The sequence below is a fragment of the Glycine soja genome, chromosome 5 (genome assembly GCF_004193775.1).
Source record: "Glycine soja cultivar W05 chromosome 5, ASM419377v2, whole genome shotgun sequence".
Lineage (NCBI taxonomy): Eukaryota > Viridiplantae > Streptophyta > Magnoliopsida > Fabales > Fabaceae > Glycine > Glycine soja.
In genome coordinates, this window is record NC_041006.1 from 37,697,106 (window position 1) to 37,720,088 (window position 22,983).

At 35.3% G+C, this 22,983-nt stretch overlaps 1 protein-coding gene across 1 annotated transcript; it reads left to right on the top strand.

The window, feature by feature from the left end:
• Window positions 1–1,128: 1,128 nt before the first annotated feature.
• On the top strand, window positions 1,129–21,768 carry LOC114413012 (calpain-type cysteine protease DEK1-like). The gene is made up of 32 exons (XM_028377158.1): window positions 1,129–1,463; window positions 1,558–1,709; window positions 2,515–2,765; window positions 5,022–5,204; window positions 5,657–5,792; window positions 5,999–6,129; window positions 6,253–6,367; window positions 6,467–7,472; window positions 7,654–7,764; window positions 10,626–10,684; window positions 10,828–10,990; window positions 11,267–11,540; window positions 11,678–11,828; window positions 11,941–12,052; window positions 12,141–12,306; window positions 12,411–12,481; window positions 12,623–12,714; window positions 12,831–12,993; window positions 13,167–13,238; window positions 14,440–14,817; window positions 14,904–15,019; window positions 15,105–15,402; window positions 17,036–17,355; window positions 17,925–18,276; window positions 18,548–18,868; window positions 18,945–19,049; window positions 19,162–19,290; window positions 19,421–19,801; window positions 20,180–20,317; window positions 20,469–20,705; window positions 20,798–21,213; window positions 21,299–21,768. The coding sequence occupies exons 2-31, from the start codon at window positions 1,594–1,596 to the stop codon at window positions 21,101–21,103; spliced, it is 6,453 nt and encodes a 2,150-aa protein (XP_028232959.1). The 5' UTR covers window positions 1,129–1,463; window positions 1,558–1,593; the 3' UTR covers window positions 21,104–21,213; window positions 21,299–21,768.
• The last annotated feature ends 1,215 nt before the right edge of the window (window positions 21,769–22,983 follow it).

Consider the following 22,983-nt stretch of genomic DNA (forward strand, 5'->3'; position numbering starts at 1 on the left):
TTTTTTTTTATAAATCGATGTTGACAAATTATAGTCAAATCATATTTTTTTTTAGGATCTAGTCAAATCATAATTAATACCAGCGTGTTTAAAGAAATAATTAATTATAGCATCCTTAAAAATAAAACCTAGGACAGGAGCATCTTTAAATAAACAAAAAAAAATTCTTCGATTAATATCAATAAGAATAGAATGGGAATCTGGGAGTTCCAATGATTGAGAAGAGTTGGGATTTAAAAAATCAATAAGTTAGAAAAAGAAAGCATATGAATTAAGAATAACTGTTGACAGCCACCCTCTTGATTTCGTGGGCAAACATTTGTTTTTCCTTTTTAATTTTCATCTTCTATCTTAGTATTTGTTTGTTTGTTTATTTTTTGATTTTTAAATGTCCCAAAGGCCAAGACACAATCACGGGAAGTAAATGAATACATAGCCACCAAGAATGTAAAGAATTCCATTTAAAATGTCAAAATCCAAACTTTTAATAAAGTCACTATTATATTATTGACTTTCTCAGCCAATATCTTAGGAACCATGTTTTTCTTTTTTTAAGGAAGCAACAATGTTTTAAAAAAATATTAAAACATTATTATAATGATAACACAAGAATTATTTAGCAAGGAGTACCTTTTTTATGTTAATGATATTCAATATTTTAATCAATATTTTTAGAAGAATTAATTAAAATACATTAAAAGTATAAAAAGAAAGTACCATTAGAGTAAATTTGTTATTTTCTATAATAACAAATAACTTAAATATTATACTTAGGGTGATTTTCGATAAGATATAATGCAAATTTTTATATTAACAGTACATGAAAATTAATATTTTCTTAAAATATTTGCTAAAAATTCTTATTTTATTGTAATATAAGTTGGCAATATATTTCTTAATCCATTCTTTCTAACATAATTTTTGTTATTAATAAATAAAATTTAAGTACATTATTTAAATGTCATGACTCTTATTTTTCATATAATGAAGTTTAAAAAAAATATAAATGCTGAAAGAGAGTTGAAAAAGTGAGTCGCTGCTGGTCGAGATAAAACTGTTAAAATAAATAAAAAGTCTTAAACCGGTAATAAAAAAACGTTAAAGCAAATCTTTCTGCACATTATTTGTCTTTACTTTCTCTCTCATACGTAGAGGAGAGAATTTAATTTGATGTTTACTTGATATAGTGGACAGAAGCTGAGCCAAGAGAAGAAGAAGGGGGTAGTAGGGTTTTAATCTTCATTCTTCACTAATCCTTTTATACTATCCCAGAGTGTGTCTGTAAGAAAGAGAGACCCAAACAAATTCACAAACCCTTCTTCTCTCAATTTCAATTTTTGTTGTTACTATTACTAACCCTAGCTTCCTTCAACCCTCACTTTGAAACCCTAGCTGCTTCAGCCATGGCTCATTTCAGCTGAATTCGCCACTATGTTGCTGCCATTTCAATTCACAACAGCCAGGTAAGTTCAAAACCCGTTCGTTCCGTTTCGGCATTCTCATGCACCGTCGCAATTAACGCTGTTTTTTTTTTTTTTTTTCTGTGGCTGTAATCAGGTGCATGCGCGTCGTTTGAGTGGAGGAGGAAGAGGCATGGACCGTGCGCTTCTCCTCGCGTGCGTGATTTGCGGGATCCTCTTCTCGGTGTTGGGCTTGGCGTCGTTCTTTATCCTTTGGGCTGTGAATTGGAGGCCCTGGCGAATTTATAGGTATCTCGTCGAGATTCTGCGTTTCTGTTTACCTGTTTTGACTTGGTGCTTTGGGTTTGTTTGTAGTTTTAAGATTAAATTGCCATGCTGCAATGTTAATGCTGTTGATTTTTTGTGACGCATATTGTTTCTGTTGCTAAAATTAGTAGCTGTTTTAAAGTAATTTATAATTTGATATTTACTGGCATTGGCTGCTGTGCACTGTCGCTGAATTGCATAACTGATTAGCTACATTTGTTTAACAACCTGGGAATTAAGTGTGAATCATTGGGGTGCTTTTTCGGTTTTTATGATGGTCTACAAGTATGGTGGTTTTGTGCCGTTTTTGAACCGTGTGAGCCGGTAACTTGGGAATTCTGTACCTGAGGTTGATGCTTCCTAGTCCTGAGTGCTTTACTTTCTTTTACTTTGCACTCCTTTTTTAAGTAATTTGGCCGGAATTCACGTGAAGATGCATGTCAGTAACGTCTTCACGTTTTGATGTTCAGAAAATTGGGTAATTTCACTTCTTGTTTTGATGTGGTCTGTTGTGATTAATTTTAAAATATTTGATGAATCCACTGTGATAGAAACTGGATTCTTGAACATAACACATAATGTTGCTCTGGGCCTCTTGACTGTATTTCAAGAACAAATGAGTTCAAGTTTTGCTACATTGATGACTTTCTATGTTATCTCATATGTTTTGAGAAGAAATACAAGTTGTTTTCAATGCTGCTTTGTCATGCAGTTAAAGTACTCTGAATTTTGGAAAATTATTTTGGGCTTCTTTGCATCTATTTTTATTTATTTGTTTCTATTTCAGTTGGATCTTTGCTCGGAAATGGCCAAATATCTTGCAAGGTCCTCAACTCCATTTGCTCTGTGGTATCCTGAATCTTTCTGCATGGGTAGTTGTTATTTCTCCAATTCTGGTGCTTATCATTTGGGGCTCTTGGTTGATTGTAATATTGGGTCGAGACCTGATTGGTTTGGCTGTAATAATGGCTGGCACTGCTCTTCTATTGGCATTTTATTCAATTATGCTGTGGTGGAGAACTCAGTGGCAAAGCTCAAGTATGTATTTTCCGGCCTATTTTTTATTTAACAAAACATATTTTGTGTCGTGTTCACAGTTTTTAAGCTTATATATTCTATTCAATATGAAACCCAAATTTCTAAATACTGTATCTTAGGTAGAGACTGTTTCTGGTATTATTACTGTTGTGGATTGTTTTCTGTCGATGATCTTCCATCATTTGAGCAATTGAAAGCCTTTGGATGTGATGATTATGTCTTCTGTTTCATGAAAAAGTGAACAGAAGAGGGAAGAACTGTAACTGCTGTCATGTATGACTCTTCCATTGTTAAAATTATTATGATATTCTCATTATAAAAATGGAACAAATTGCACAGGCTTTACTGGATTCAGTGCAAACCTGGTTCCCAAAAAAAAAAGGTCAAAAAGGTTGCTGGACTTGTTGGTTAGTGGTCATAAAGTTGCCAAAAAAATTGAGAACAATTGGGAATTACAGCAGGGTGAAAGTATTGGATGCCAAACAAAGTTCCACAGTTGAGAAATTGACCTAAAACTAATAACTTGATCATGTTTATAGGAGATAGTATTGCCTTGGTTAGTGAAAAGAAGTAAAATAGAAATAGACTGATTGAATAATATAATATAAGATTAGATTGATGTGGCGTGTTTTACTTCTAACACAAAAATGGCCCTAATTTTGTAAAACTTACTAACAACACTCATAGCAAATCAGAAGGTAAACAGTTGGATTATCAATAGGTCTAGGTCTAGCATTCTACATGCATGTTTCCTTTATATGTCTAAGGCATACTGGTTGATGAATAGTATTGTTGACCTTAGATTGAGCAACATCAATTCTTTAGAAGTACCAGAGTTTTCCCCAGTTTTGGTCCAAAATTGAAAAATTATAATTATATTTTTCTAATAAAATGAATGCCATTGTGATCGTCATCTGTAATAACAATTTCATTAGCATATACAACCAAATATAACTGAGAAGTACCGCAACTTCAACATGAAGATCTGCTTCTTTATAAGGTAGAACAGCCTGTTGCATAACAACGCTATCAAGCTTAAGGAGGCCGTTTGAGGCCGTAAAGGCATCTTTGTAATCAACACACTGGTTGTAAAGATTCCCCTTCTGCAACAAAGCCCAGCAGTTGCTCTGTATGTTGTTCCTTCAATTGTCCTTGTTGAAAGGCTCTGTATGTGTGTACAAATTGTTGATGGTTGTGTGTACATACTGGATCCAAATTTTGCTATGTTGTTAAAAGAGAAAAGTTTAAAATTAGATCTAAATGTCCTGGCATTTTTGCTTCTTAGTACAAACAGAAATACCAAATTGACTTTAAGCAGAGCTAAATTTTTTAAAAATGGAATTTTTGTTCCTTTTTTGTTAAGAATTACTAGGTTCAATGAGAATAATCATCGATAAAAAATGTAACAAAATATTGAAATCTCTAGGTTGAAACAATATGATACAGACGCCATATGTAGTATGCTCTAGATATGACTTTGAAATTACTATTGTGTCCCAATCATTTATGAATGAGATTGGGAGAAAACAAGCATCAGGTGAGGTTAAAAGTTGATAGGAGCCATGTGAATCATGCTTTCTGCTGATTATCCTTTTCTTTCTGTGGTTTTGCGGAAGAAATGCTCTTTTGTTTATGCTCCTGCTTTGGAGAATCATCTGGAGCTAGCAATTGAATAAAATCAAATAGTGAAGGCCGTACAGCTGAAAGCTCAAATAATTTGACATATGTCCCTCAACTGTGAGCTAGTCTCATGGGTTTGTGCTTGAGTTATTACTCTGTCCAGAATGCCTAGGGCATTTAGAGTTTTTGCTGTCTAAGCTAATATCATATTACATTTCTTCTTGTCCAACCTATGTGAGGCTTTTGTTAATATTTCTTTGTTTTCGAACAGCAGTGAAATAAGTTGCTTGTAAATAGGTATTTTGTTATATATAGTACAACAAACAACAGGAAATGTTCTTTGATTAGGTCTTCAGTCAAAGCTATTGACGGAAAATTTTGTCCTTGTCATCTGCACATCTTTTTTTCTTTTTGTTCTCTATGCTGCTTTTCTTTTAGTGCCCAAGTTTAGTATTAAGTGGTGAATGATATGGCCAAGAAGCAGTGTTGTACAGATATTAGACATGAAAAGTATATTTACCTTGTTTTATAAAGATATAGTATGTTTGGGCAACTTATATGATTGATTTAGTTTCGTTTTCATGTTGGTTGATGTTATAGTTGTAATGGCCAATATCTGCATTTTTCTTTTGACAGGGGCTGTTGCAATCCTGCTTCTTTTGGCTGTTGCTCTTCTTTGTGCATATGAACTTTGTGCAGTATATGTTACAACTGGATCACGAGCATCTGATCGCTATTCTCCTTCTGGTTTCTTTTTTGGAGTCTCTGCAATTGCTTTAGCAATCAACATGCTATTTATTTGCAGAATGGTGTTTAATGGTATGCTTTTGAATCACTTAGTTCATATACAAATTGCTATTCCTGATTATTATTAAAAGGTTAAGATATGTTTTTGGTTGTTGTACAAGATAATCATTTTCAATGTAGTCCTTATGTGAAGAAACTTTTCAAATAGCTCCTAATCCTTTTCAATGTTATCTGTACTGTTTATTGCTATAATATTGTGATATTGAAGTTGAGTTACCCTAAAATATATGGATCAAATTTAATAATGACTGTCATGTAGTGACAAAAAATATAGTATTTTAGTCCCTACATACACAACACTCATCTTTAGTTTGGTACACTTCATTGTGTTATAATAATAGTAATAGATGACATTCCTTTTTGATGTAGATGGTGTCCCTTTGTACGTATACTGCTTTTGGCTTGATTCTATCTTTTTTTTTTTTTCGTTATTTGTATAATCTTATTACCATTATTCATTGTAGGGAATGGCTTGGATGTGGATGAATACGTGCGAAGGGCTTACAAATTTGCTTATTCTGATTGTATTGAAGTAGGTCCAGTGGCATGTTTACCTGAACCCCCAGACCCTAATGAGTTGTATCCGCGGCAATCTAGAAGGTATGTTCTAGTTCTTGTTCTCATTGTTGACTATCCTAGTGGAGACAAACAATTGTAAGGTATTTTTTATAGAGTTCATTACTAGCTGAGACAGACATTTATTTTGCTATTACTTCTCAAATATTTATTTGGATTAGACATATAGTACTATTTCATTAAGATTTCTTACTCCAAGTTCTTCTTATTGTTTTTGTTTGTCTTTGTAGGGCTTCCCATCTTGTACTGCTCTATCTTGGTTCACTATGTGTTCTGTTAGTATACTCCATCTTATATGGTCTAACAGCAAAGGAGGAGAATTGGCTTGGAGCAATTACATCAGTTGCTGTTATTATTCTTGGTAATTTAATTAGCTCTTGGTATTTATTGTATTATTTTTTTAATGTTAAACAGAAAATTCTTGTGCACTTTTCATCTCTGGTTATTTGATTTGCTCTTTTTCTGTGCACTTCTTGTTCTGTAGACTGGAATTTGGGCGCTTGCCTGTATGGTTTTCAACTTCTTGATAGTCGTGTTGCAGCATTGTTTATTGCTGGAACATCTCGTGTGTTTCTTATCTGTTTTGGAGTGCAATACTGGTTAGTTTCTTAAATTGAAAAAAGACCTTTTTCTTAGTGCCACTGCATGTATTATTGGTTTGTTCCTTTTTGACTTTTCTCTACTTTCACCTCTCACAGGTATTTAGGCCACTGTATCAGCTATGCTGTTATGGCATCTGTACTGCTAGGAGCGGCTGTTTCTCGCCATTTATCAGCCACAAACCCATTAGCTGCTAGGAGAGATGCCTTACAAAGCACTGTAGTTCGTCTGAGAGAAGGATTCCGTAGAAAGGAGCACAACAGTTCTTCTAGCTTTTCTGAAGGCTGTGGCTCAAGTATGAAACGAAGTAGTAGTGTTGAAGCTGGTAATCTTGGTAATGTCATTGAAGTTGGCAGGGCTATGGCTGCAGGTGATGGGAGCAATTGGAATAATGTCCTGTCTCAAACTACTAGTTTACCGGATGGAATCAATAGCGATAAAAGCATAGATAGTGGAAGGTCAAGTTTAGCATTACATAGCAGCTCCTGTCGCTCAGCTGTTCATGAGCCAGAAGTTGGAACATCATCCGATGATAGAAATTTGGATCACAATAATTCTTTGGTGGTTTGTTCTAGTAGTGGTCTTGATAGTCAAGGGAATGAGTCTAGTGCATCAAACTCTGCAAATCAACAAACACTGGATTTGAATTTGGCTCTTGCATTCCAGGAAAGGTTGAATGACCCTAGAATTGTAACTATGCTGAAAAGGACAAGACAAGGTGATCAAGAATTGAGTAGTTTATTACAGGATAAAGGATTGGATCCTAATTTTGCTATGATGTTAAAAGAGAAAAGTTTAGAATTAGATCCAACCATACTGGCATTGTTGCAAAGGAGTAGCATGGATGCAGATAGAGATCATAATGAAAATACTGATAACACCAGTGTTGACAATGCCATGCCTAATCAAATTTCATTATCTGAAGAATTGAGGCTACACGGGCTTGAAAAGTGGCTTCAGTTGTGCAGACTTGTATTGCATCACATTACGGGTACTCCAGAACGAGCATGGGTTCTGTTTAGTTTTATTTTCATACTTGAAACCATCATTGTTGCCATATTTCGTCCGAAAACGATCAAAATTATTAATGCAACACACCAGCAGGTGAGTGCTGAGTCCCTCCCTAATATATCTCTGGTTTGTTTTGGGGGACTGAAAGATACACACACACACTTCTATTTCTAGAAGCTTGTTATCTGTATTTCATTTGTTTGATCTTGGGGTTGTAACTGTTTAAACCTTACAATGCTCTTTCTGATATTTTCTGAACCTTTATTGCTTGTAGTTTGAGTTTGGTTTGGCGGTGCTCCTGTTATCTCCTGTGATATGTTCAATTATGGCTTTCCTTCGATCACTTACGGCAGAAGAAATGTCCATGACATCAAAACCAAGGAAGGTACTAGATTGGCTGTTTTTAGGATTAAAAATGCCAAGTTCATCTACTGAAATGGATGAATTTAATTTTCAACTTTTTATTTTGCTGAGCTGACTAATGTTTGGCTACTTGACTAGTTGTTGTAAATTTGTAATATAGGAAGTGCTTTTGTTGCCTTATAATGTTTTTGGTTTTGATGCGGCAGTTTGTCTTTTAAGTTTTATACATTCTTATAGTGCACATGTATTAGTTTTAGCTGAGAAGGCTAACTTTACTGGTGGTATCATGATACCATTCTCTTGCCTATATAAGCTCTTGGGGTGGGATTATTGGGAAACTCTTTGGAAAAGTGGGATTGTCCTAGTTTGTTGAACTGGGTTTGCCTGTCTGTGATGGGCTGAGCTGGGCAGCCTGTGATCCAAACCTGCAATTTGAAAACCTGAAATCCCTAATCCCCATTGTCTCAGCCTCTTTGAATCATTTGACCTCCCTCTTCTCTTAGAATTAACCCCCTCTCTCTTGGATGTGGCCCCGAGCCACTATAACTCTACTCTCAAATCACTTTGGTGTGTTAAGTGTTGAAGCTTGATTTATTTATTTGTTTGTTTTTGTTTCTTAAACCCATAATTTGAGCTTATGTTGGGTCTATACAAGGTCTCGTGATTCTTTGACTTACTTGAAATTTGAATTGGGAAAATTCACACACACACCACACCTTTTTCATTACTTTCAATACACAAATATATAGAGTACAGAGAGAGAGAGAGGGAGAGAGAGGAGAGGACAGCTGTGCACAATGACAAGGTTCAGCTGTCCTCTGAATAAAGCTGAAACTAATAGCGACCTTACACAAAACTATACAAACATTCAACACTCCCCCTCAAGCTGGAGCATACAAATCATATGCACCAAGCTTGGAACATATAGACTGAATCCTAGTTCCTTTTAAGGACTTAGTCAAAATATCTGCTGGCTTATCATTAGAATTAATGAACTCGGTAATAATCTCCTTGGACAATAATTTCTCTCAAATGAAATGACAATCAATCTCTATGTGCTTAGTCCTCTAATGAAAGACCGAATTTGAGGCAATGTGAAGAGCTGCCTGATTATTACAGTATAACTTCATTTGCACCACTTCACAAAATCTCAATTCTTGGAGAAATTGTTTAATCCACATATGTTCGCATGTAACTATAGCCATAGATCGATATTCAGCCTCTGCACTGGATCAAGCAACAACAGTTTGCTTCTTGCTGTTCCAAGAGATAATATTTCCTCCAATGAAAACACAATATCTAGGGGTAGATCTCCTGTCCATGGGAGGAAACAGGCATGCAAAATTGTAGACCTGTTGATAGTCTTGTGGACCCAAATCTGAAGCTCATGGCAGATCAAAGTGAAATTTATCCTGATCCCGAGAGATATAGGAGACTTGTGGGGAAACTCATTTATCTCACCATTACAAGACCTGATATTTCCTTTGCTGTTGGGGTGGTTAGCCAATTTCTGAAAAATCCTCATGTTGATCATTGGAATGCTGTCATGCGGATTCTTAGATATGTGAAGAAAGCTCTAGGACAAGGATTGTTGTACGAAGACAAGGGTCACACTCAAGTCTCTGGATATTGTGATGCGGATTGGGCCGATTGTCCCATGGACAGGAGATCTACCTCTGGATATTGTGTTTTCATTGGAGGAAATATTATCTCTTGGAACAGCAAGAAGCAAACTGTTGTTGCTCGATCCAGTGCACATGCTGAATATCGATCTATGACTATGGTTACATGCGAACTTATGTGGATTAAACAATTTCTCCAAGAGTTGAGATTTTGTGAAGTGGTGGAAATGAAGTTGTACTGTGATAATCATGCAGCTCTTCACATTGCCTCAAATTCAGTCTTTCATGAGAGGACTAAGCACATAGAGATTGATTGTCATTTCATTGGAGAGAAACTATTGTCCAAGGAGATTATCACTAAGTTCATCAATTCTAATGACCAGCCAACAGATATTTTAATGAAGTCCTTAAGAGGAACTAGGATTCAGTCTATATGTTCCAAGCTTGGTGTATATGATTTGTATGCTCCAGCTTGAGGGGGAGTGTTAAATTTTTGTTTAGTTTTGTATATTGTAGCTGTTTGTAAGTCAGCTTTATTGTGGAGACAGCTGTATTGTGTAAGTGTAAACAGCTGTCTCCCTCCCTTTTGTACCCTATATATATTTAATAGTGAGCTATGCAAAGTAGGTTGAGAGTGTGAGAATACACACAAAATTCAAATCCTAAGTCCTACCAAAAAACACCCAGGCTCATTGAACCCATTACAAAACTAAACCGCAACATACTAATACCAGCTAAACCAAACTAAAAGAAAGTATGACAAATTCCCTGTATATTGTGTCCAATAAGAAATGGCCGATTAAACTGCTGCTATTAACCTCCACTACAACGTTTTATGACACCCCCTGATATTTTTTCCATATACAACATCTCCTAATATTATGGGAGTTTGAAAATCTTGGGGGGGCCATGGCCCCTGTAAGCCCCCCGTGCCTCCGCCTCTGATTTTGTCATCTTTCCTTGGAGGGGTAGCTACAGCCAATGGGTACTGATTGCCTTGGGAGTTTTTTTAACTCATTAATTGTAATGTTAACTAGAATTAGGGATTTCATTTAGCCCACGTGTTTTCTTTTTAATTTATTTAATGATTATGTTTGGCCTGGCTATATATGTCTGTTGTTGCTTATTCTTTTAAGAGACTCTTGTTTTAGTTGATGCATACAATAACATGATGTCCGATAAAGTATTTGTTTGAGGTTTAAATGAATAACTAATAACATATTCTCTCTCTCTCTCTCTCTCTCTAATTCACCATCTTCAGTATGGTTTTATTGCTTGGCTACTCAGCACTTGTGTTGGATTGTTGCTCTCCTTTTTAAGGTAAGCCCTACTATTCCTGAAAGTTGTTCATACTTTTAAATTTTGAACTCATTTCAATTGAATGTGAATGCTTTTTTTGTATCAGCATAACTGCTTATGCCTTTGTTTGCATTTTATAATTATTCATCATATAATTTATGCAGCAAATCATCTGTTCTCCTCGGTATATCCTTGACTGTGCCACTAATGGTGGCATGCCTTTCTGTTGCCATTCCCATATGGATTTGTAATGGTTACCAATTTTGGGTTCCCCGCCTGAATTGTAATGGAAGTGCTGGAAATGATCGAATTCCTCGAACAAAGGAGGTTAGTTATTATGCCTTTCCTACTTACTATCAGGGTGTCTATAAGTTGATATTTTCTGATGTCTCCTAGCTTTATCTCCTGATATGTGATTTCTCTTAGTCTTAGCTTTATCTCCCGATAGATCACTTTGTTTTTCATTCTAGGATATGACATATGTACATAATTATTTTAATTCATGAATTCATTGCGTAGGGTGTGTTATGCATTTATTATTTTTTTTTTCTGTTAAGTTAAATTTCTTGTCAATGCATAAGCTTGTCTTATTCCCTTTTACAGGGTATTGTTCTTCTTATCAGTATGTCAGTATTTGTTGGATCTGTACTGGCTTTGGGAGCAATAGTTTCTGCAAAGCCCTTAGACGATTTAAGATACAAGGGATGGAATGGTGATCCAAAAATCTTGGGTTCCCCTTACACATCATCTGTTTTTCTTGGCTGGGCAATGGCATCTGCAATTGGTTTAGTTGTTACGAGTGTGCTTCCAATAATTTCATGGTTTGCAACATATCGGTTTTCCCTTTCCTCTGCTATCTTTATTGGACTTTTTGCAGGTATTTTCTCATTTTGTATTTACAAATGCCTACCCCCCCCCCCCCCCCCCCCCAAAAAAAAAAAAAAACAAAAGAATAAGATTGCTTTTGTTGCTGCTGATATCTAATTATCTATATTTCTGAAACTATTGTTGCAGTTATTCTTGTGGCATTTTGTGGGGTGTCTTATTTAGAAGTTATCAAAACCAGGGATGACCAAGTTCCAACAAACGGTGATTTCTTAGCTGCTTTACTTCCTTTAGTCTGCATTCCAGCAGTGCTGTCACTTTGCTGTGGATTGCTCAAGTGGTAGGTAACACTTTCTTGTATTTGTCGATTTATCTATGGTAAATTGACAAATGAAGGCTAGTATTTTGCTGTTTGATAGATGTGTGATCTTTTTTAAATTGTCTATTTGCAGGAAGGATGATGATTGGAAACTTTCTCGTGGTGTATATATTTTTGTTATAATTGGTCTTTTGCTTCTGCTTGGTGCTATTTCAGCTTTGATAGTTGTTGTCAAGCCTTGGACTGTAAGTGTGTTGAATTCATTGTCCCTTTAACAACCCCTTCCCCAAGGTCAAAATTCTTTGGCTGAACCTTTCCTTCATATTACTGCAGATAGGAGTAGCATTTCTTTTGGTTCTTCTTCTTATGGTATTAGCAATTGGTGCCATTCACCACTGGGCATCAAACAATTTTTATTTGAGCCGGACACAGATGGTCTTTGTTTGCTTCCTTGCTTTTCTGTTGGCTTTGGCAGCATTTCTTGTTGGATGGTTTGAAGGTTCTAGTCAAGTCCATTATATTGGCATTGATTTGCATATCTTCGGTAGAAAGCGGCTGATCTGCTAAGTGCTAACATGATCTTTTTTGCTCTTTTATTTTCAGGTAAACCATTTGTTGGAGCATCAGTTGGTTATTTTTCATTTCTTTTTCTTCTTGCTGGACGGGCATTGACAGTGAGTTACTCATTCTAATTTTCAATCTTATAATATCAGCATGTTATCATACCCCTAATGCTTTTATGCTTCATCAGTTCATCTTTGTTTTGCTCAGAGGTTTTATTCCTTTGTGATTTCTTTTTTCTTTCTATTCCCCAGGTTCTGCTTTCAAATCCCATTGTTGTATATTCTCCTCGAGTTTTGCCAGTGTATGTGTATGATGCTCATGCAGATTGTGGAAAGAATGTCAGGTTTACCCCACACTCTAAATTTTGTTTTTAAATACATTGGTTAATTTTTTGTTTGAATTTACATGTTATCTGATTTATTACTTTATGTATCCACTGCTTGTATCTGCTATTTACAGTGTGGCCTTTCTCATGCTATATGGGATTGCCCTGGCAACCGAAGGCTGGGGGGTTGTTGCAAGCTTAAAGATATATCCACCCTTTGCTGGTGCAGCTGTATCAGCAATTACCCTAGTTGTTTCATTTGGGTTTGCTGTATCTCGTCCTTGCCTAACTCTTAAGGTCTTTGAAGTCATTGTGATCAGCACTGACTTTTAAGCTACTTCAAAATTTAAATGATTGGATTCATTATATACACTGAAATGTCTGATGAAACTGGCTTATTATAATGTGTTAACTTCTTTCTTCAGAAAATACCTTCTAATTGAAGTTCTAACCTTTGTAAAATTGTACAGATGATGGAAGATGCTGTGCATTTCCTCGGTAAGGAAACTGTTATTCAAGCAATTGCTAGATCAGCAACAAAGGTAAGTAGATTTGCCAATGAGATTGCAGGACCCTATTGGGCCAATATCTATATTTATTCTTGTCCTCATAGCATTGTTTGGACTCTGGAGTAGTAGGCAGTTGGCATTCTAGCCTTCTCTACAACTGCTATGTATGTCTGTCTATGTTGCCAAAGTTTTTCTTCCTTTACAGAAACAAAGTTCTTGCTAAAATTTGGTTTACTGCTCTGCAGTTGATACTTCTACAAATGTAGTGAGAAATTTTTCCACTGATTATAAAGTACTCTGTAAATGTGGCTGTATTTATTTTAAAGTACTTTGTTCTCAATCATCCTGAGTTTTGGAAATCTTTTATGCGTTTGAATTAATTTGGTTTTATCTTCTGCATTCAGTAATTCATGCTTTTCCTGTTTTAACAGATAGTCCATGTTTTATCGGAATCTTTGCCATAGTATTCTGGATTTGTATAAACAGTTTGGAAAAGTTCTTCATAGTGAATTGATACTATCTGAGGAAATTGATATGTTATTCTCATACATTGACCATGTTTCAAGCATGTTATTTCCTATTAAATTGTTTCTTTTTGAAATAATTTCTCATTGGAATCCAATCTTTATTGTGAACAATTGCCTGAATGCCTTAGTGTCAGAGACAATGTGCCAAACGTGTGACAAAAAGTTACAACAGATTAACAGCTAATTTTGTCACACCCGACTTGATAACCAGTAGCAACTCTAGGTTCCGAATTTCAACTGTTTCTATAAACACGAGAAGTCTATTCAGAGTTTGTTCAGTGAATTGAATTACATAATATACTGAAAAACTTTCCAAGCTTCTCTGTTTTATGTCATTTTCTAACTCAAACTGCAGCTCCCTTCTCTGAAAATATTTACATTTGAATCAGAAAACTTGTTAATGAAATAAAATGTCATCAACCAATCAGTCTATGTTTGTGTTTCTTGTGCATGCATCTTTGCTTTGAAAATAGTTTATGATAATCTCTTTCAGTACCTTGACAATTAATATAAGTAACCTTAAACCAATGGAGATGTGTTGATTGCTTGAACAATTCTCTTTAATCTTGATACTCACATAAATATTTTCTAATGAATATGTTCCCCTTTATCTGTTTGTTGATTATTGAATGTTATTGTCGGAAAAGAACTCCTGCATTTGTCAATGCAATTCAACTGTAAATTAATGATATTTACTTGCACTGCAGACCAGAAATGCATTATCTGGAACCTACTCAGCACCACAGAGGTCGGCTAGTTCTGCTGCACTTTTGATTGGAGACCCTACCATTATGCGTGATAGGGCAGGAAATTTTGTGCTTCCTAGAGCTGATGTGATGAAATTGAGAGACCGCTTGAGAAATGAAGAATTAGTTGCAGGTTCATTCTTTAGTAGATTAAGATATCATAGGACATTCCGCCATGAGCCAACCAGCGATGTAGATCATAGAAGAGTAATGTGTGCTCATGCTCGAATTCTGGCACTAGAAGAGGCCATTGATACTGAGTGGGTGTACATGTGGGACAAGTTTGGTGGTTATTTGCTTTTGTTGCTTGGTTTGACATCTAAGGCGGAACAAGCACAGGTAATGGATATCTAGTTTTGCATATAGTGGATGATATCTAGTTTTTATTTTTATTCTTGCGACAATGATAATCCATTCCCTGGTAGGATGAGGTTCGTCTGAGACTCTTTCTTGATAGCATTGGATTTTCTGATTTAAGTGCTAAGAAAATAAAGAAGTGGATGCCAGAAGATCGCAGGCAATTTGAAATCATTCAGGAGAGGTACTATCCTGATTATCTGATATTAATATGTATAGTATCTTTACCATGTTTTTTCTATCTAAATATTTTGTTGTGAATTTTCTAGTTACATAAGAGAAAAGGAGATGGAAGAGGAAGTCTTCATGCAGAGGCGTGAAGAGGAGGGCAGAGGGAAAGAAAGGAGGAAGGCTCTACTTGAAAAAGAGGAACGTAAATGGAAGGAGATAGAAGCTTCTCTGCTCTCCTCCATTCCTAATGCTAGCAGCAGAGAGGCTGCTGCCATGGCAGCGGCAGTACGTGCAGTTGGAGGCGATTCTGTTCTAGATGATTCCTTTGCTCGAGAGAGGGTTTCAAGCATTGCACGTAGAATTCGTGCTTCACAATTGTCTCAGCGTGCACTTCAGGTTTATTAACTGTCTTTGATAGTTATTCTGAATTCTGATAGCAATTGGTGGGATCTTTTCTGTTTTTTTTTTTAAGTAGTCTGTTTGATTTGCTCGAGGGATTTCAATGGGAATAGAAAAATAATTGGATGGAATGATTAGTGGAAACAATTGGCAGGATTTTTTTTCAGGTTTTCTCAGTCTGTTTAATTTATTGGAGGGATTTCAATGGGAATAGAAAAATAATTGGATGGAATGATCATCCTCTTTATGTATAATCTGTGATGTAGTTAATAGTGGAATGGTTTCCATTCCCATTTTGGTTTTCAAGAATTAGCAGGATTGTGATGGAAACAGTATTACAAAAGTAAATATTTTTATTTTTAATTATGGTATTTGCCGTATTTTTTGTGTGAAATAATGTAAAAAATAGTGCTCTGTAGCCTTAAAAGTAGTAAACTATGTTTTAACATATTTTAATTTAATGATTTTTTATTTAAAAAAATTAAATGTTAAATCTGATGTTATTTTATTTAAAATATCTTTTAAACAAAACAAATCCATCTGATAAATATAGAAGTTTATAAATATAGCTTTTTAAGTCAAATATATATTGTTTGAAGTGTGTGTGTAAAAGAACAAGATTACAAGAGTCTTAATTTTATAATATATTATTCATTTGTTCTCCAGATATATGTTTCTCAGTAGATCAATTTTGTTAATTAAACCAAATTTATTTGATAGGTACCAGCAAGCAAGAAAGACTAAAAGGAAGAAATTAAGTATGAAAATATTTGTATTGCAGTAACTGGTCTAAATTGAGGAAATTCAGATCCTGGTATATTCTGTAGTGTACAATGGTACAAAAATGAAAAGACACCTAGACAGTTTCAAGAGTGTCTAATCTCTCCCTGCCCAAGCCTCATCCAAGCCTACATCTACACACCTTTTTCTGGCTTATATTCTCTCTCTCTCTCTCTCTCTCCCCCCTACATGCACTTCCCTCATGCTCTGGTGCCAGGCTGGCAGTTAGCTCTATCTCTCTCTTTCTCTTCCCCCTCTCCTATAACAAATTTGATACATTGCACCTTTTGCCTCTCTTTTCATACATCTTCAGTGAACTTGGACCTTGGCGCTACATTACTATTCCTTTCCAAAGTATTCAGTAAACTTCTGATTCATTGCATACTCGTTCCATTCCCGCCAGCTCATTTCAGCTAACTGGATTTTCTTTGTGATAATCATCTATTTAAAATTTCTGCATGCGCTCACCTTTATCTTTGATGGATTACTCACTGAAAAAAAGATGATGGAAAATTATTTTTAAGAATTTAACTAGAATAATGCATTGATGGTGTAGATGTTTTTTACTGTCTGATTGTTTTCAGATCATAGATTGTCATGTATGGTAAATTTGTTGATTTTTTAATAATTACCTTGAAATTTATATTTAAGGTGATTTTTAATTGAATGACATCATACAAATATTTACACTGACATGAAAATTATACCCATTTTTTTATTGGTATTTATATAGCAATCCATTAGCAGCCTTTTTTTTTTAATTCTCCACTTGTGGTATCATAATTTAAATAATTAGGATGACTCTTCTAGAGATTACTTAATTTACATTGAAATTTTGATATCTTTGCAGACAGGAGTGGCAGGTGCCATATGTGTTCTTGATGATGAGCCAACAGCCAGTGGCAAACATTGTGGTCCAATTGATTCCAGTCTATGTCAAAGTCAAAAAGTTAGCTTCTCCATTGCATTGATGATTCAACCTGAATCTGGTCCTGTTTGTCTTTTGGGCACTGAGTTTCAGAAGAAGATTTGCTGGGAAATTCTTGTGGCTGGATCTGAACAAGGTATTGAGGCTGGACAAGTTGGGCTTAGATTGATTACTAAAGGTGATAGGCAAACAACGGTTGCAAAGGAGTGGAGTATTAGTACAACAAGTATTGCAGACGGAAGGTTTGGTCTCTCTCTTTATTTTATGTATCATATGTTTGTTTTTTAAAGTTCAGGTTCAGTTACCCAGTTATATTTGTTTTACCTTTTTGTTGCAGGTTATCTTCACATGTGTGTCAGTAATCTTCTTAGTATAATAACATTTTGTTATTCTAATTTTAATCCAAATGCATTTGGGTAATTATATGGTTTTAGTATTTCTTATTAATTGTTTTACAATTCTTCTCTCCAGATGAAGTTTCACAATTTTTTCAATAATTAAGAATTCAAAAGTTAAATTTCAATCTCTGCCAGCTTTCTTGAGATGCAAAAGATATCTAGTTTTACCTTTAAAGACTGTTAGGACTGACTTTTGCTATTTTGGCATGGTAAATTTGCAACTGAACAAAATTTATACTGCATGAGTCTATTCTGAAATACAGGAGATTTTTATAGAGCAAAATACTTATATTATTTGCTCAATTGCTTGAGTTTGTCATTATATATTTGGATGGTTCTGTCTAAGCCATGTTATTTCAATGCACAATAATTGTTGTAGTTTCTTACGTTCTGTGTGGGTAAATATATTGCAGGTGGCATATTGTAACAATGTCAATTGATGCTGATTTAGGTGAAGCAACATGTTATTTGGATGGTGGATATGATGGCTACCAGAGTGGATTACCATTGTGTGTGGGTAGCAGCATTTGGGAGCAGGGGACAGAAGTGTGGGTTGGTGTTAGGCCACCAACAGATATTGATGCATTTGGTAGGTCAGATAGTGAAGGGGTTGAATCTAAGATGCATATTATGGATGCTTTTCTCTGGGGAAGGTGCTTAACTGATGATGAGGTTTCTTCTCTTTATAACTCAATGGCTTCGGCGGACTTCAGTGCACTTGATTCCCCTGAAGATAATTGGCAGTGGGCTGATTCACCTACGAGGGTATGCTGCTTCTTCCTTCCCTGCCTCTCCCTTCTTGTATGAAAGAAGAGAATTGAAATTTTTAAAGCAATGTATATAAATTATAGAAACAAAATAAATTGTCCTCCTAATACTGCTAAATGCTCCAACATGTAGAACATGTTCTTATCATGCTTTACTAAACATCATCCTGTTGTCTGCTTTATTATTAAAAAATAAAAATAGTATAACAAGTGGTGTTTTAGCCATCATGTTTACTTTGCCTAATCTTATTAGCACATTTTGTGTCTAGGTTGATGGTTGGGACAGTGATCCTGCTGATGTAGATTTATATGACAGAGATGACGTAGATTGGGATGGACAGTATTCTAGTGGGAGGAAAAGAAGGTCAGAGCGTGATGGCATGATGGTGGATATTGATTCCTTTTCGAGGAAGTATAGAAAACCTAGAATAGAAACACAAGAAGAGATTAATCAACGGATGTTATCTGTAGAATTAGCCATCAAAGAAGCTCTCTATGCTAGAGGAGAGAGACGTTTTACTGATCAGGAATTTCCTCCCAATGATCACTCATTGTTTGTGGACCCTGCAAACCCCCCTGCAAAGTTGCAGGTACTTATCTTTATTATTATCTTTTAGTTTACTGTATTACCCCCCCTACAAATTTTATATTGTTTCATGTATACAGGTTGTTTCTGAGTGGTTGAGGCCAGGTGAGATTGGCAGGCAAAACCATCTTGACTGTCGTCCGTGCTTGTTTTCAGAAGCTCCAAATCCTTCAGATGTTTGTCAGGTCTCTCATGTTTTACACCTTACTAGCAAGAATTTTGAAATAAATGTTGTTCTCATATGTTTTGTTAGTATTTAGATTTTGCAATGTGTTAATAGTTATGTATATTGAACAGGGCCGTTTAGGTGATTGTTGGTTCTTGAGTGCTGTTGCTGTTCTGGCAGAGGTTTCACGTATATCAGAGGTTATCATCACTCCTGATTATAACGAGGAGGGAATTTACACTGTTTGCTTTTGTGTTCAGGTAATAAGCATATAGAGTCGGATTTTAGTTTCTTTTTATTTATCTCTTTTTCATGCTGTAACTGGATAGATAACATTTTCCAAATAAATAGCATCTAAGTTCTTTTCATATTTTGGTTCATGATATCTAGGGTGAATGGATCCCTGTTGTTGTTGATGATTGGATTCCTTGTGAATTACCGGGTAAACCTGCATTTGCTACTAGTAAGAAGGGCTATGAACTTTGGGTCTCCATATTGGAGAAGGCATATGCCAAGTTGCATGGCTCTTATGAAGCACTAGAAGGTGGGCTTGTTCAAGATGCTCTGGTGGATCTTACAGGGGGTGCTGGGGAGGAAATTGACATGAGGAGTGGTGAAGCCCAGATTGACCTTGCAAGTGGTAGATTGTGGTCTCAACTGTTGCGCTTCAAGCAAGAAGGTTTTCTCCTAGGTGCAGGAAGTCCATCAGGTTCAGATGTGCACATCTCTTCTAGTGGCATTGTGCAAGGACATGCATACTCAATACTGCAGGTAATGGGATAATGTTTTATATTTTTATATTCACGATCATTGTTAGATGTAAAACCAGTAATAATCTTTCACTTAAATAACTTGGTAAGTTTTTAAGAGAGTTGGTCCTTGACACGGAAACAAAGCCTTTTATGAGTTAGTCAGGAGTTTATCCTTGTTACCTTTGTTCTATTTTTTTGAGTTGAATTTGAGCATGAAGTAGAGCGGAGTTGTGTATTATTCATGCTTTAAGTCCAAAAGCTTCTTATGTGAGGGAGTGTTTGGTATATAGTCATTCATGGCAATTCATGAGCCTTCACCCAACAACTCAAGCCTTATGGAGAGTCACTCTGACAATCCTAATGGTTTTTAATGATCTCTTCTGTCATACAATTTTAGGTAAGAGACGTGGATGGTCATAAACTTGTTCAGATCCGAAATCCATGGGCCAATGAAGTGGAGTGGAATGGTCCCTGGTCTGACTCGTCGCCTGAGTGGACAGATAGGATAAAGCACAAGCTGAAGCATGTTCCACAGGTAGTTCTTTATGCTTTTCTGTTGTGGATTAGTCATATTCTTTGACTTCTTAGCATCTCTTTATGATTGAGCTGACTATTTTCTCTTACCCAATGTTATTAACAGTTGCTGACCGTCAATTAACCATTTTATTTGTTACTTTTTTCAACAGTCAAAAGATGGCATATTCTGGATGTCCTGGCAAGATTTTCAGATTCATTTTCGATCAATATATATTTGCCGTATCTACCCATCAGAGATGCGTCATTCTGTTCATGGTCAATGGCGTGGTTACAGTGCCGGGGGGTGTCAGGATTATGATACGTGGAATCAAAATCCACAGTTCAGATTGACTTCAACTGGGCAAGATGCATCATTTCCAATTCATGTATTCATTACCTTAACTCAGGTACTACTGATATTTGCATATTTAGTACTGCATTTGCTGAAAAGAACCTTTCCCTTGAATTTCTTTAAAACTTCATTTCATGATATTTATAGGGTGTGGGATTTTCAAGAACAACAGCTGGTTTTAGAAATTATCAATCCAGCCATGATTCACAGATGTTTTACATTGGAATGAGGATACTAAAAACTCGTGGCAGACGTGCTGCTTTCAATATATACCTACATGAATCAGTTGGTGGGACAGACTATGTTAATTCACGAGAAATATCCTGTGAAATGGTTTTGGAACCTGAGCCAAAGGGATATACTATAGTTCCTACTACTATACACCCCGGTGAAGAAGCACCGTTTGTACTTTCTGTTTTCACCAAGGCGTCGATAACTCTGGAAGCTTTGTAGTGCCTAGGGATAGTTTTTACATGTATCTTGTCCTCTTGATAAGTTTCTCTGCCTGGGTTCTCGGTGGATCATTTACTTGTACTGCCGGAGCCCGTCTTTAGAACAATCGGGTAATTTTATCTTCCCCCTCTCCCAACAATTTTCTTTTCATATATATGTCATCTAACATTGATGGTTTGTATTTTCTCTTCACAGCATTGAGATACTATTCCTGGCGGAAACGACATGGCATCTGTTTGAGAGATGAATGAGGTATAGCTGCGCATAAACTCTTGGTCTTTGAATCTGACGATTTGTCATCTTGAACAATGCTTCTGCCAGCATTGAAGAGGGCTCTCGGGGTGTTTATTGTGTACATAAAAAATTGGTACTATAGGGGTATACTTGTAACCATTTAAGCAAAGTTGAAAAAGAAATAGCTGAAAATAAGTAGGAAATTACTAACACCTGGTTCAATGGAGGTAAGGACGGTGTGGGGAGGTATAGTAACAAGCATTGAGTGACTGATTGTAAATTCAGTTGCCGTTTTGACAACTGCAAAAAATTGTACAAACATTAACAATTATCAGTTCCTATCATTTATTGGCATTCGGGAAAATTTTGTACAAATGTTTTTCTAGTCTAATTTGATTTCAAAATATAAGGAGCATTCACTAGTTGTAGTTTTTTCTTGATTGAAGGAGTTACAGAAAATTTGATTGAAATACTACTACGAAACGGCGAGAAATGTTCCTATCTTACAGAATTTAGTCTTGCACTCCTTAGATGTCTAGAGTTCCAATCGTTTATATAACTTGAAAGGTCAAAAAGGGCTTCAGATTTATTTTATACTTTCTAAATGTTAATTCCTATAGACTCCAATTTTAAAATTACAAATATCTAATAGTAATTGTAGATACTAGCTATTTTTTATATCAGCAATAGGATGTCAATTTAGCATAATTTTTTTAAAATGTAGGGAGCAAACTAAATAAAATATTTGTAAAGCTAAACAAAAATTTGACGAAATCATGTCTGGAGGGAATGAGAAGGGCAATGCCCTCAACCTCGTTTTGTCTATGACACGTTTCTCTAAGCTTGTCTCTTCGAATATAAATAAAATAATGTAATATTTTTTTAAAAAAATCGCGAATAGAAAATAATTGTTATACTAGGCAATTGTATGGGCATGGCAGAGGAAAAGTACAAAAACAAAATCTTAGGGAAAAGAAATTCGAAAATGAAGATTAGATTAAAAGAAAAAATCTAATAACATCTTTTAATATATACTTTTAAAATTCTGCTCAAACTTACATGGCCCTCACTTGATAACAACATTATGTAATTGCACCAGATAGCAATTCAGTGCAATACATATCGAGTAATTAGTCTATCTGTCTATGCGTGAAGAGTATAAAAGAGTTAAAGACATCTAATAACAAATTGTTATATATGGTAATTCTTTTTACAATAATTACTGTAAAATTTATATTTATTATAATTTTTCATTTGTTGATGATATGATTTTTTTCCCTACATTAACGCATTGATTTGCCCAAATCTGAAAAGGTATAATGAGCGTTCGATTATTAAATCATATTTGAATGATCAATAAAAAATAAAATACACATGACTTTTTTAAAAAGCCTTGTGATCACTAATTAACTAATAATCTTATAGCTCTCCTTTCTTGCAATAAAATATATATCAAAAACTTGCTAATGGATGTGTTAGTGAAGTAATACTTTTATAGAAAACAAGATTCGGATTGTCAAATCACCACATTTAAAAGTCATTTGTTAGAAAACGTTTATTATCTTTTTCAGTTACTAAATTTTCAACATATTTTTAGTCCCTGAATTTAATAAATTTGTTTTTCATTTTTACTTATAGTCCCTCAA